At 40.0% G+C, this 15,585-nt stretch overlaps 1 protein-coding gene across 11 annotated transcripts in view; it reads left to right on the plus strand.

Moving 5' to 3' along the window:
• Window positions 1-15,585, plus strand: part of TNRC6B (trinucleotide repeat containing adaptor 6B) — a 275,182-nt gene that overhangs the window by 187,938 nt on the left and 71,659 nt on the right. For all 11 annotated transcript variants that reach the window (XM_032267134.1, XM_032267136.1, XM_032267133.1 and 8 more), the window contains 2 exons: window positions 5,886-5,973; window positions 10,700-10,721. In XM_032267134.1, the coding sequence (XP_032123025.1) occupies window positions 5,886-5,973; window positions 10,700-10,721 (110 nt within the window). The remainder of the gene's footprint in view (window positions 1-5,885; window positions 5,974-10,699; window positions 10,722-15,585) is intronic.

The raw sequence follows: 15,585 nt of genomic DNA on the forward strand, positions 1-15,585 counted from the left end.
TGCTCTATTGCCTAGGCTGGAGTACAGTGGCATGATTTTGGCACACTGCAACCTCCACCTGTTGGGTTCAAGCAATTCTCCTGCCTCAGTCTCCCTAGTAGCTGGGATTACAGGCACCCACCACTATGCTTGGCTAATTTTTTTGTATTTTTAGTAGAGATGGGGCTTCACCATGTTGGCCAGGCTGGTCTCGAACTCCTGCCCTCATGATCTGCCCACCTCAGCCTCCCAAAGTGCTGGGATTACAGGTGTGAGCCGCTGTGCCTGGTCGAATGCTGGGTATTTTATATTCAGGTACAAGTCACTTCTACTTTTCTCTACTATTATTGTAAAAAATTAAGAAGAAAACACTGTTTTACTCTCTCTTCACCTGAGAGGTTCTCAAGAGTAGTTTGGCTTTTTACAGATTTATTCTAGATTATGGTGTTTGCATTTGATTTATCTTTTGCTTACCCGCATAGTACCTCCCACACATTTGTCCCCTGCAGAGGCAATGTTAAAGCCCCAACTTTCCTAGACAATGCTTCCTAACCTTTTCAGGTCAAGACTCACAGAGAAAAGATTTGTACAGCACAGTGGGGTAAATAATGAGGTTGGATTGAGCCAGCAGCGGTACCAGGCTGGGCTGTAAGGAGTTTGAGGGGCTTTGTATTCTATACATTCCTGGAAGCTGGGTGCACCTATAAGCCATTCTTGGCACAAAGTAGGGAAGTGGAAGTGCCCATAGTATTGCCTGGGAAGCTACAGTAGAGACTCAGTAAATACTTAATAACTGAATTTGTTGAATGAATTAAATAACAATTTGAAAGTGATGAGTTTTACAGCTGGCTGTGTATTTAGAGGTGAGAGAGAATACAAATGATTTCTTTTGCCCTTCGTACTTAGAAGCAATTGATGATCAGCTGGACATGGTGGCTCATGCCTGTAATCCCAGCACTTTGGGAGGCCAAGGCGAGTGGCTCACCTGAGGTCACGAGTTCAAGACCAGGCTGGCCAATGTGTTGAAACCCCATCTCTACTAAAAATACAAAAATTAGCTGGGTGTGGTGGCGGACACCTGTAATTCCAGCTTCTGGGGAGGCTGAGGCAGGAGAATTGCTTGAACCCAAGAGGCGGAGGTTGCAGTGAGCTGAGATAGTGCCATTGCACTCCAGGCTGGGTGACAAGAGCGAAACACTGTCTCAAAAAAAAAAAAAAAAAGCAAGCAATTGATGATCAAGTAGGATCCACCTAGTCACCTGGCATATAGGACCCACCTAGTCACCTGGTATTTGCAGGGGCAGAGAGGGAGGCAGAGACAGGGTCTCACTCTGTTGCTGACACTGGAGTACAGTGGCACGATTATGACTCGCAGCCTCAACTTCCTTGGCTCAAAGGTTTGATCTTTTTGAGGTATAAATCGGGTAATAATGTTTTCAAGTGTAGGTTTAAACAAGAATTTCGAGCAGTTTCTCAGCCACATGTTAAAGCCGCTTGGAGAGACTTCTGAAAATCCCTGGAGATTTCTATATCATTGATCTGGGGTGCTGCCTGAGCAATAGTTTTGTGTTTGTTGTTTATATTTTCTTTTGTTTTTGGAAACAGTCTTGAACTTACAGAGTTTGAATCTGTATGATTTTAAAAAGCCTTTGTTCCCCCGAGTCATTTGAGAATTAACTGCTGATCCAATGCTCCATCACCTGTAGCCTTTTCACCAATAGTATAGTATATTTCTAACAAAAAGAACCTTCTGGTGTAGAACTACAATATAATCATCAAAGGAAAAAATTAGCACACTGATAATTACTACCACTTCAGCTGCATTCAAGGTGTGACATTTGCCACACACTGCATTTGGTTGTTACGTCTTTTCATTCTCCTTTCATTTGGAACAGTACCTCAGTCCTTCCTTGACTATCATGGCCTTAAAACTTTTGAAGATTGCAGGCCAGTTATTTTGTAGAACGCCTCTGAATGCGGAGTTGTCTGATGGTTCGTTTGATGGCACTCAGGTTACACACATTTAAAAGGGGTATCACAGAATTGATGCTGTGGTCTTCTTACCCGTCATGTAACTCACAGTTTAAATTTGTCCCATTGCTGACGATGTTCACATGGATTACTTGATTAAGGTGGTATCTTGACAGGCCTCTCCTTTACATAATTACCTTTTCAACCCTTTATGACAAGTATTTTTTGGGGAGATGCTTTGAAACTATGTTACTATTCAATTCCTCATCATTTCAGTTTATTCATTTGTTTATTTCTGTATGAACTTGTGTTTTCCTATTTTCTACAATGCCTTATAGTCTCTTACTATAATTATTTATTTTGATGCTGATGTTGTTCCAAATTTAGCTTGTAGGAGCACATCACACTGTCTTTTGTGGCCATTAGACGGATCCCATCACACTTGGAGCACTCCTTTGCTTCTTGGCAAATGTACATTCCAAGTTCATCTTGTACTTTCCTTATCCTACCCCGAGAATTAGCTCTTTTTCTAGAGAACTGTGGTTTATTTAGTGAAGAATGGTATTTAGAAGCCACAAACAAGGGTGCTAAGTGTGTTCATTGTTATTTGGATGTTGCTTGTTCTGTAGCCCTCAGAGTGACAGAGCTAAAGAAGTAAGAGTGTGTGTGTGTGTGTGTGTGTGTGTGTGTGTGTGTGTGTGTGTAGGAATATATACTCACATATGTACACAAAGTTACAGCTAATATTATGTCTATATATATTGAAAACTATGAGTTCATGCCAATAATTTAGATCCAACCCCAGAGTTCATTTGAGTTTTCTCCCTTTTCTTCCATTTGTGTAACTTACTTTCTCAACAGTGAGGAACCTGGGTGTCATTATTCTTAATATACTTAAATAGTCCATCAGTCTCCTCTATGTAACCCATCTCCATCACCACCCCCATGAGTGCCTTCTCTGTGTAGACTCCCATTGCTCTCTGCTTGGCTCTGACTCAGAATAGGGATTTTTTTAAAGCTCCTCAAATGGTGCTAATATGTAGCCTAGATAGAGAACACAACTGAATTAGAAGAAAGGTGAAACCCACACTATTTGATTTATTATAAAGTAAATGGCAGGTTTTTAAGCCGAGTTTGGCAAAGTAGATTCTTCCTAAGGAAGTGAAATTTAAAGAGAAGACTCAATCCTACCAAGATGAATGATAAAAAACAAAACAAAACAAAAAACGGGGTGAAAGTATGGCCTATCTCCTGGAAAGCTTTGAAATATATTTGTTTTAGAAATGAACTTACTTCTGTTGAGCATGAATTTCAGTCTGTTGCCCTGAATTGCCTATTTATAGGGAAAATATTTGAAAAGGTTAGTTTGTTTTTGAAGAATGTGTTTCACTGAAACTTATTCCATTTTGTTTTATAGTATTTTATTTTGAGACAGAGTATTGCTCTTATTGCCCAGGCTGGAGTGCAGTGGCGTGATCTCGGTTCACTGCAAACTCTGCCTCCCAGATTCAAGCAATTCTTTTACCTCAGCCTCCTGAATAACTGCGATTACAGGCACCTGCCACCACGCCCAGCTAATTTTTGTGTTTTTAATAGAGATGGGGTTTCACCATGTTGGCCAGGCTGGTCTCAAACTCCTGACCTCAGGTGATCCACTCCCATTGGCCTCCCAAAGTGCTGAGATTACAGGTGTGAGTCACTGCACCCAGCCAACATTGCATTTTTAAAAATAAACTTTTAATTTTAGAATAATTTTAGATTTAGAAAAAAAAAATGACAACCTAAAATTTTTATTTGTAAACAAATCTTTAAACAGGAAAATTCAGGCTATTGTTGCTCCTTTTTTTTTTTTTTTTTTGAGATGGAGTTTTGCTCTTGTTAACCAGGCTGGAGTGCAATGGCGCGATCTCGGCTCACCACAACCTCCGCCTCTTCAGGCAGTTCTCCTGCCTCAGTCTCCCGAGTAGCTGGGATTACAGGCACGCGCCACCATGCCCAGCTAATTTTTTGTATTTTTAGTAGAGACAGGATTTCACCATGTTGCTCCTTTTCTGTAGTGGGTTTCACTGTAAAATGTGGAAGCCAAATTACAGCAGCTTGGGCATGAGGAACCCCATCCACTCCTTCCACTTGCAGCACGAGGAAGCAAAGCGTTTAGAGCCAAATAGAACAGGATCTGTGGCCAGCCTACCTGAGATGGTCAACATCCATCTTAACAGTTTTTGTAAATCCATTTTCTTAAAGGAGGGCACTTGCTGCTGCAGGTGGATATTCTCCACGTGTTTCGCACCTAGACAGAGGCACACAATCTGACTCCAAAGAAATCCTGCCTTAAGGAAATTTCAGTAAAATTTTGTCCTTGGTTGCATGGAGTCTGCATGTTAGGCTTTTATATCTTTATACCCAGAGGTGCAGGAGAAAGGCTAATATCTGAATGTGGACAGAGTGACAACATGTAGGTAAAATAATTTTTAAGTCTTTTTTCTATAAATAAAACATTATTATGTATTCACAAGAACCCCCCTCGGTTTTCATCCGTGGTTCCTTTTGTATAGTTTCAGTATGTTAAACTAGATCTCTGCTTCCCAAACTTGAGTCCTTCAGGAACCACCTTAACCTGTCATTCACTTAACCTTTCATTTGACTCACTTGTAACTCGGCCTTATTCTAGGTGGTATCTGTGAAACCATGGGTTTGTTATCTGTTCGGTATTTGTGAGGACCTGGGAACTCTTTTAACTCTCCTAGCAATGAAATTGCATAAGCATAGAGTCTGGGGTTTCCCACTGTGAGCTTTGAAGTTAAGGCGGTTGGTTGAGTGTATGGTTTTTCCCAGTTGATACATAGAGTGAAAATTGACAGCATTCCAATAAATGTTACTTTTCAAGTGTGTGCTGTAAATTATATTCTCTTAATTTCTTAAGATTCAGAATATCTGTCTAACTAGAATGTTTACGATTGTATATCATTTTTATTTGAATTCACTGGAGCAAAACCTGATTAGTTCAGTTCATGTATACAGGAAAATGTAACAGTGAATTTACCCAATAGGGAATACATTTGTTTGTTTATTTATTTATTTCTGAGGCTGAGTCTGGCCCTGTTGCCTGGGCTGGAGTGCAGTGTCGCTATCTCAGCTCACTGCAGTCTCTGCCTCCTGGGTTCCAGTGACTCTCCTGCCTCAGCCCCCAAAGTAGCTGGGACTACAGGAGCGTGCCACTGCACCTGGCTAATTTTCATATATTTAGTAGAGATGGGGTTTCATTGTGTTGACCAGGCTGGTCTCAAACTCCTGACCTCAAATGATCTGCCTGGCTTGGCCTCCCAGAGTGCTAGGATTACAGGTGTAAGCCACCACGCCGGGCCCGGAATACACTGATTTATAGGACTCTCAGTTCCTGCCTTAAAAACACAAGTAGAAAATATATAAAACATATAGTATTAATAAATACAGAGAAAAAGTTTAGAATGCAGAACATAGAGCTTTATGTTCACCACTCTGAAGATGTCTTGGGAAAACACCTAACTTAGGATAAATACGTATGTCCCATAATTGAGTTAATATATTCTGCATTATCTCTGAGGAATGCTGCTCAGAAGCCATCTGGATATTGTCATATTCAAATCAGGTCCTTTGCTGAGTGGAAATACATTCATTAATCGTGTGTGTGTGTGTTTTCTTTTAGGTAGGTATTATAAAAGCTCACCTTAACAGGCTTCTTTGAAACTAAACTTAATGTCACATTTTGCAAAAGGGGTGACAAACCAAGATGTGGGAATAATGTGAGTTTTATGCATCCTTTTGGTTTAAATGAAATCCTGTGTTCTACTCAGGTGAAATGCCGTGTTGCACACTGTTTACAAGCATTTACTTCGCTACAGAAATGAGTTGTGACTGTAGATGTATAACCTTGTGCTATGATGTTACTTTAACAGAGAGAAGGAGCAAGAAAGGGAAGAACAGTTAATGGAAGACAAGAAAAGGAAGAAAGAGGATAAAAAGAAAAAAGAAGCCACTCAGAAGGTGAGTTTCATTAATTAAGTCTGTCTTTCTATCTGCCAGGCATCGAGAATAAGAAACTGTCTTGGCTTGAATACCCAATATCTCAATAATGGTACTTGAGATGTTAGATTACTTAAAAGTTTTCATATTTAGAAGCAGGAGAAAGTTCAAGGTCTGCATTTGTTACCATAAAGTAGAGGTTAAATAATGCTGTGGCTGATTTGTTGAAAATAACAGTAAACAGTATTGAGGCTCATTTGTTGAAAACAACAGTAAACAGTATTGAGAAAGGCAAGAGAGTTTTCAGACTCTCAACTCTTGTTGTATTTCCTTATTTGTATATTAATTTAATCTACATTTTCTTAAGCAAGCCTACAGAATGACTTTTAAAAACTGGCTGGAGGTTGCTCCAGTGTTCTTTCAGTTCATCCATTGTGCTGTTGTCTAGATGAGTCTACCTTTGGAGAATTCCATATAGAAACCCCGTTGGAAAGGTAGATGTGAGCCCATGTAGTGCTTTGGAGGATAAGGCATTGCATGGCTTTGAGGAATTGCTTGGAGAAAACAGAAGAGATGCTAAAAGTATAAGGCAGAGGGCTGATGGCTGTCTCCTGTAAGGTCTCAGGTGTGCGGTTTGTCCAGCAGAGTTGTCCAAGGCAGAGTGGCTAGAATGCGCCTGCCCTCCCCATTGGCTTCAGAGCATGCCCCTTTGCCCTGGCCATTGTCTGATCTTACCTGCTTCCCGCACCTTACCATTCTTTTTGCATCTCTTAACTTGGGCTCTGGCTCAGCAGGGGTTTCTTTGGTGCTTTTTTTTTGGAGGCAAGGTGATTTTCAGCCAGCTGTTGTCACCACTGCATGAAGCATTTGGGAAGCAGGACCTACTGTGGGATAGGTTTGAGGGTCCCTGCTATCGTGCTAGCTATTGAAGCTAAGTTTAGAGAGGAAGCAACTGTGGCAAGGTTCAGGGGAAACCCTAGATTTAGAACAGAGTCAAGGCAATCAAACACAAGCCACTGCACATTTTGCCAGCATTATTGGATATAGCATTTCTCATAATTCAGTTTTTTGAATTACTGAAATAATCATGTGTTAGTATCAGCATAAGAAAAATCCTGAAAATATTTTCTGAGTTGAATAGCGTATCTCCCTGCCATGTTCAATATATGAAATGTAATTTTATCTTTTCTTCATAACTTAATTAAAAGGAGCATTCATTATTATTTGATCCTATAACAGACTGCTGTGCTCTTTAAGATTTTGTCTGCTTTTAATTGTATTTGTTTCTATTAATAATGGTAGATTCTCCATCACATCTTCATGCTGTCAGGGTACCTGCTTCAAATATGTTGCTTCTCATCTGAGTTAGAATTGCCTAAAATTCTGGAGTGAAAAGTGTGAATAAAGAAGCCAGATTGCTCGGTGCCATGGCTCATGCCTGTAATTGCAACACTTTGGGAGGCCAAGGCAGGCAGATCGCTTGAGTCCAGGAGTTCGACACCAGCCTTGCCAACATGAAAACCCCATCTCCACCAAAAAAATACAAAAAAAATTAGCTGGGTGTGGTGGTGCACACCTGTGGTCCCAGCTACTTGGGAAGCTGAGGTGGGAGGATCACTTGAGCCCAGAAGGTGGAGGTTGCAATGAGAGGATGATATCTTGTGTTCCCTCTTCCCACCACCAAAAAAAACATAGAAGTCAGATAACAGCCCAGAGCCTTTTTTGTACTTGCCTGTGGGTCTGTGGCCACATGCCCTGTCACTGAGGTTGCAATATACAGGTCCACCAGCCATGGGGTGTTCATATCATTGCCCCTGTGGCTTCTGGGCTCTTGTCCATGTGCCTCACACATATTGCGCCCTCCATATCCAACTGGAGTGATGTGAGATTAAACCTCTGTGAAAGTTTTCTTTCCTTGGGACACTCACACATTGCATCTACTAAATTGGTACAAAAATCGGATTTTGCAGTCTGTTGAAATGGGTGGTTAATAGACTGGGCACCAAGGAACTTGAGCAAAGGCTGTTAACAAGACGATGCCAGAGAGTGATCTAGAGAGCATATATTCCTTCTTCATTTTTAACATACATAGCAGTGTTTTCTTAAACTACAAATATCAATATCTAAAATGATTAATAAAATATGTATCTGTAAACTTTAATCGGATTCCGCAGAGAAAAATGACTTAAAGATTGTGTGAATGTACTTGAGAGTGAATGAGATTATTTATGCAGAGAATGTAGTTTATGTAGCTGGACAGTCTCTCCTGTGTGCTTGCATGTGCATTAAGAACCGATTAAGAAGTGATGGCAAAGGGGAAAATCACTGTAAATAAAATTTTGAAGTGATAAATTATGAACAGCAAAAATTCTATCATTTTTGCTCAAAAATGTTATTGATCAGCTTGACACAGGATGTAGGCTGACACAGGCTGATGCATGGCCTTTGATCTTGTTTTATTATACTGAACCATTGCATAATTTCAGAATTAAATTCTGATTTAGCAGTTTTAAGGAGAGCACAAAGCTTACCATGTGATTATCTTCGTGGTTTCCAACCTTTTTGTAGAGACAACGCCTCAACCAGGAGCCATAAAATGTGCTATGATGCAAAGAATTATAGAGAATGTGCCAGAGGTCTGTCATGTGATCAATCGTTCATTCATTCAGTCCACAAACATTTGTGGTGCCTCTTCTAAAGGCTTCCACATCTTTCATGCTGCTTTCCCCAGGGCTTTATAATCATCTCTTTGTGTCCATCTTCAGTGTTAGACCGACTGTAAGTTTCTTGGTTTTATTTGTATTTGTATCAGCAGTAACTAGTGCAGTGCCTGGTGCAGAATAATCACTCAGAAATTGTTTAATAAGTGAATGGTCAAGAATGAAGGTGGAAACGTATTTTTCTTGAAGAATTGACCTACATTTAAAGCTAAAACTAAATTACTTCCACACAGAAATTAAGCATGAACTTTTTCCAGTGTTCAATGGTTGTGGCAGTTGGCTCTTCCAAAGAGCCATTGCTGGGTAAACTGTTCATGAGAGGTGTCAGAGAAGGATTTCGTTCACATTCATTTAGGCTGATGCTGCTAAAGGAGCATTGTTTCGTGTTGGCAGAACACATGCTTTGATCATCCAGCTTTTCACCATCTGGGGGGAAACTCTTAACAGAACCCACATTATAAAACATATCTGACATTATTTGGGTTTGTTGCTTACAGTGGGAAGGCACTGACTTCCTGTATAACTGATCTTCAGAATGGCGTTCTAAGCAATATTTACAATGGCATTAAACCTAAATTGCCTTCAGGAATTGGTATGTGGCCACACGTCATTCATTCTTGGTTAAGTGGATATATAGAAAAATTGTACAAGAATATTTTCAGTAGAATTGTGCTCTGTAACAGTTATTCATTTTAAGACACTGGGTTTCACAAATTCACTATGATAGAATTAGCTTGTCATTTAACACAGGAATGTAGGAAACACACCAGGAAGTTCTACAGGCAGGTCTTTGAACTTATATTTAGAATCTTTCAGTGTGCTGGGATCCATGGGAAGTGGGCTGGTCAGCTATAGGACCTTCCTTCGAAAGATGATCGTGTTTCTGTGAACCCCCATGGATGTAATCCAGTATGATTACCAGCTACGATTTATTAAACTTCTTTGCTATATGAATATTTTTATTAAAAAAGTCAGATAATCAATATAAAAATGCTTTAGAAGATTAACTGTTGGGAAATGGGTCAGAATCACCCATGATCTCAGTAACTTAATGTAACCACTATTGGAAAGACAGCATAGTTTCTTTTGGATGTTTTGCTTGGGTATCACCTTTGTGGTTTTGTTTTTATAAATTAGATGCCCTTTTTTATTTTCCCCTCTTAAAAATATCAGAAGCTGTTTTCCATAAGGCTCCTAATTATCATGTCCAAACTCTCTAAAGTCCATTACTATAGTTAGCCTGTCCAACCTTCTAGGTTAATCATTTCCATAGATGTATTAGTTACTATACAAAGAAATACCTTTTTTTTAACAGAGCACCCTTGATTTGTCCAAAATTTACATATTTCAATGTTACTGATATATTTCATGGTATTTTATATAAGCATTGATACTAACAGCAAACATTTATTGAACACTGCATAGAATATCTGATTTAATCCTTACAGCAGTCCTTTGCAGGGATATACTGTTATTACCTCCATTCAGTAGATAATAGAAAACTGGGGATCACATAGCCAGAAAGTGACAAGGCTTGGTTTTGAATCCTGCTTTCCGACCATGCTGTCTGATGCCTCTAATGATGAGTCCCTGAGGTTTTGCTTTTTAGATTTGAGATCAAGTGTTTGTGCCTATATTCTTAGGGGAATCTTTTTGTGTCTATGGCTAATTTAGCTTCTGGGCCACATTCATGTGATTTTTCTCTAGTCATAGCGATCAAAATGCAAGTAGCGTTCTCAGTACAGAGACCTCATCATATAATGAGAGGAATGCTTTTTTTTTTTTTTTTTTTTTTTAAAGTTTTACTATTTTTCCTAATGGTGGTCATGTAAATTATAACTGGACATAAGGCTAGTCTTTGGAAGGATGTCTGAACTGACTCCCAGCTCCTTTTTCTGGATTTTGGCTATGCCTGTGTATCTGTCTGACAGCTTGAATTGCTTGAGTTATCAGAATTAAAGTAGTCTGAAAATATAGTAATGAATTAAAAAGCAAATCTCATTTACTTTTATTTGTTTATTTTGCAGGTCACGGAACAAAAAACCAAAGGTAAGACTTTTTTTTCTTTTTAAATTATTTAGAACCTTTTGTGTTTAGCTTTTACACTGTTGCTGACTCAGCCTCCAATCCACTGAATAGAGAGTGAGCGTAGAGTCATTATTGTGGGTTGTTTGCAGTCACTGAAGAGCAGTCATGACAAATTGAAAATACTTGTATTAGTGTTTCTAGTTGGCCTTAAATTTTCTAGGACGCAAAAGAGTAAATACCTTGTTTTAAAAAGTATATGGGTCATGGCTGGGCAGAGTGGTTTACACCTTTAATCCCAGCACTTTGGGAGCCTGCATCACTTGAGGTCAGGAGTTCTAGACCAACCTGGCCAAATTGATAACACCTCATCTCTACTAAAAATAAAAAATTAGCCAGGCGTAGTGGCTCATGCCTGTAATCCCAGTTCCTTGGGAGGCTGAGGCATGAGAATTGCTTGAACCTGGGAGGCGGAGGTCGCAGTGAGCAGAGATCATGCCACTGCACTCCAGCCTAGGTGACAGAGTAAGACTCCATCTCAAAAAAAAAAAGTATGTGGGTCATGATTTTGAATTGAACCTTTTCAAAACTTTTTTTTTTAGAATAATAGCAAAAAACAAACACCAGCTTTTAATTTACAGATGGGAATTGCAACGGTCTGTCAACCACCTTGACCCTTGGCATGCATTGAGTCTGATAATGGAATATTGCACCTAGGATGTTTACTCTGCCTTCTGAGCTAGAACTTAGAATATGCTTTTTTAAATGATAATACATTTTGAGTCGCTTAACTGTTAAAAAAATAGTGACTTGTTGTAAACTGAAGCAGGTGCCCCTCGGGTCGTTCTCAACCTAATAGTCCATGTTATTTTGTCTTCTTGCTCTCCTTTTAATTTTGATCATGTAGTTTTGTCTGGTGATTGTCACACCTTTTGCTCATTTCCCCTTCAGAATGAGAGAGTTAATTCTTCGGAATAGCTCCTTTCCTTGCCCACCTAAATATGTGTTTCACAGTTAGATATGCCTAAGAATCATTTGCATAAAATTGTCAAAATACACAGTCCCAGGCCATGGCCCTAGCAGATGTATTTTGAAAAGCTCTGCAGGTGACCCCAGTACATGTCCCTGGTTGAGAATCACTGCCTTGGATGAAGGGAATTAGATATGACTGTGATGACTTGGAGAAGGATAAGGGTGATGGAGAGGTCAAGGCTTGATGGGAGGCCCTGTAATGATTAGTTTATTCATTGTTTCGTTTTATTGGACTACCAGGCCAAAGCCTGTCACACAGTGATGAAAGAGTGTAAGAGAGTGCTAATCTGTTAGGAAATTTAGTTATGGAAAATAAATTCTCAGATAATTAGGCGTTACTATAATAAATTTCTAACCAAAAGACCTTTCAAAGGAGAATGTAGTCTGGGAGTTTGTAGTGATGTATTTAAAAAAAAAAAAAAACCATAATTATTAGTTATAATTAATTGGTTATAGAGAATAGCATTCTGCCCTTGTACATTTCCTCAATTTCAGCCCAGAAGTAGGCTTTATTGTGGAAGGATCTTTGAAAATTACTTGCTTGAAATATAAATGATACTTTACCATAGAAATAGTGTTATCCACAATGGTACAGCATACTTTCTAGAAAAGGATTTGGGCACTTAAGTATTGATATTTTTAGGACTTTTTGATGATTTATGGGGACAATGGATGAGAAAATTGGCATTTTCCTGGACAGTTCAGACTCTGGTTTCTGGAACATGGCGGTTGGGTTCCTAGGCCTGGCCACAAGACTGATGCTTACAGAGTCAAGTGTTAGTTGTGCTGTAGAACTGAGCTGCTCTGTATGATAAGTGATGTTGGGGAACAGAAAACCTGTTAGGCATTCTTTTCTTACAGAAAAAAATTTGGGAGGGACACCAAACCTATTCTCAAACACGTTCTTCTTTCTTCTACCACTCTTAAAAATCAAACTTTCTACTCACCAATTTTTTTTTTTTTTCCAGTTGAGGACTTTCTCATACCTACTGGGTAATGGAATACAACTTCACAGTCTCCCTACTCTCCCTGCCTCGCATCCCTCCAGTCAAAAAATAATGTAAAATAATCCCAAGGGAGATGAGAGGCCATCTCAGTTTCCTAAGGGATTTAATCATTAGACAGCAAGTCAAAAATACCAGTTGTCCCTGTGGTATATTAGACTGTAAACAGAGGGAGGCCCACCTTTCTAGTGTTGGGTCCAGGTTTATAGCCACATCTTCATCTTTATTCCCGAGACCCAACCTTGGTACTCTAAATCTCCTTCTTCTCTTACCTCAGCTGAACATGACTGGGGGACATGTTCCTCTTCCCAAAGATGGTATCTTCCTCAGGCAACCTCCCCTTCATTCTCAATCCACCTATCTTTCTGCAGTAGATGCTAGAAGCACAAAGACAATACTGTTGGTACCAAGTCCCTGGTTGTGTAGAGGACTAAAGTGAGATTTTTCTGTATTTTAGAGTAGTAGTATATTAATTGTATATTCTTCCTGTATTCTCCACCATTTAAAAAAAAATTATGTGAGCCAGACACACGGTGGTTCACACCTGTAATCCTAGAACTTTGCGAGGCCAGGGTGGGCGTATCATGAGGTCAGGAGTTCGAGACCAGACTGACCAACAAGGTGAAACCCTGTCTCTACTAAAAATACAAAAAAAAAAAATAGCTGGGCATGGTGGCACGCACCTGTAATCCCAGCTACTCAGGAAACTGAAGCAGGAGACTCGCTTGAACCCCAGAGGCAGAGTTTGCAGTGAGCCAAGATCCCAGCCTGGGAAACAGAGCAGGATGCCATCTCAGAAAAAAAAAAAGAAAGTGAAAATACTCAGAATAATAGGACAGATTTCAAGTGGAGGTTATGAGAAGACATAGCTAGAGCTGGCTTGCTACCCAGGTATCAAATAATAGAAAGCACTTAAGGTAGGAGCTAATATCCACCTTCATTAGATTTTAGAGTAGAATTGAAAAAGTTTGAGGAATTGATATAATCATTCAGCTTTAACAGTGATGAAGTTTAGGATTAAGTTTAGGATTTAAAAGCCCAATTGCATAAACTATATAATGGAAGAGGTTGGACATAGAAATTTATCCTTGTTAAAAAGATGTTAGGGAGCAGGCACTATAGCTCAGGCCTGTAATCCCAGATACTCGGGAGGCTGAGACAGGAGGATTGCCTGAGCCCAGTAATTCAAGGCTGAAATGAGCCAGAACTGTGCCACTGTACTCCAGCCTGAATGGCAGAGCAAGACCTTGTCTCAGTTAAAAACAGAAAAAGATGTTAGAGTAATGGCTGGCTCTAATGAGAGTTTATCAGCCTAAGATGACCTTACACTGCGTTAATAGACATACAGTATCCAGGAAGTGTGGTACACTTCCTGTACCACACTACGGAAAGGAAGCAGGAGCAACTGGCATGCACCATGTGGAGTTCGGGCCAGATTGGGCAAGAAATTTGTCAACTCAGGAAGATTTAAGCACCTGGGGTCTTTGAGCTCCCAGGGAAAGGCTTCCTGCTTGGCAACCTCAGGTAACTGTCTTCAAAAATTTGAAGGGCTCCAGTGCCTGTCACTTAACAGTTCCTTGGTAATTATCTGTCAGATATTTTGTTCAGTGAAACTTGTTCTTCAAATAGCACCAATGGGGAGTCAAAGCCAACAGGGAAAAGCTTCTAGCTCAGTAAAAGTTAAAGTTTTTGGGTGTTGTCCTTCACCACTGGAAGACAGTTGAGAGCAGCACCTAATCCATCAGCATACCTGGGGTTACGGGCCATCTCAGGACATTGGCTACCACTCTTTGTTTTGAGCCTATTTCGGAAGGCATAGTGCAGTGAGTCGACTCTCATTTATTTATTAATATTGGAGGGGTTCCCCCCATTAAATAATTGATAAACTACTTGCAGCACCCCTCACACCTTGTAGAAACACCTGTGTGTTCTAACACAGCAGTGGGGAGCCACTTGTTCAGAGATGGAACTGGCTGCCTCTAAGAGAATGAATGAATGTAAGGTATTAGAACACATGTGGCATCAATTAATTGGCACGAAAATAGTCCAAATAGGAGGTAATGAGGACTTGAACCTGATGCGGGACAGTGGTGGTAAAGGGTAAGAAATGAATTGAGAGAGGCTTTAGTTTAACTTAATGTTGATTAGATATGTTAAACGGTGGAGGAGCATTGAGAAGTCTAAGATACAACCAGGTTTCTGACGTGAGCAGGTGGTTGGGTGATAAGTTCATTCTTTGAGAGTGAAGACATGGGATTGGGAGCTAGGAAACAAGTTTGGGGAAGAGAAAGAGGGTAAGTGGCAGTTAAAGCCTGAGCCTAGAAGAGCTGACACTCAAGGAACTGAAATGTGGAAAGGATGCAGGCCTTATCTTCCCATTGATTTTTGTTGTTGTTTTTAAGCCACTATTTATGGCCACATTCATTTGCCATTCCCCAGTCAGTAGCCAGGGTTGCCATTATGGCTGTGGACAGTCTGCCTCACTGTCTGTTTTTGTACTGCCCATGAGCTAAAAATATTTTTTACATTTTGTAATTTATTGGAGAAAAAAATGAGAAATTTATGACATGTGAAAATGACAGGAAATTTATATTTCACTGCCCATAAATAAAGCTTTATGGGAGCACAGCCACACACTCATTTGTTTACACATTGTCTATGGCTGCTTTGGCCCTACAAGTGCAGAATTGAGTTGTTGTGATGAAGACCATATGGCCAGTAAGCCCTAAAATATTTACTAACTGGCCCTTTACAGAAAGTTTGTTGATTCCCCCCCGATCATGAGTAGGAGAAGCCCACACAGGAAGAGGAAGGAAGAGCTGAAGAGCTAGCTGGAGCACATCTCACAGAAA

Source organism: Sapajus apella, unplaced genomic scaffold, assembly GCF_009761245.1.
Source record: "Sapajus apella isolate SASKATOON/1434 unplaced genomic scaffold, GSC_monkey_1.0 scaffold166, whole genome shotgun sequence".
NCBI classification, from domain to species: domain Eukaryota; kingdom Metazoa; phylum Chordata; class Mammalia; order Primates; family Cebidae; genus Sapajus; species Sapajus apella.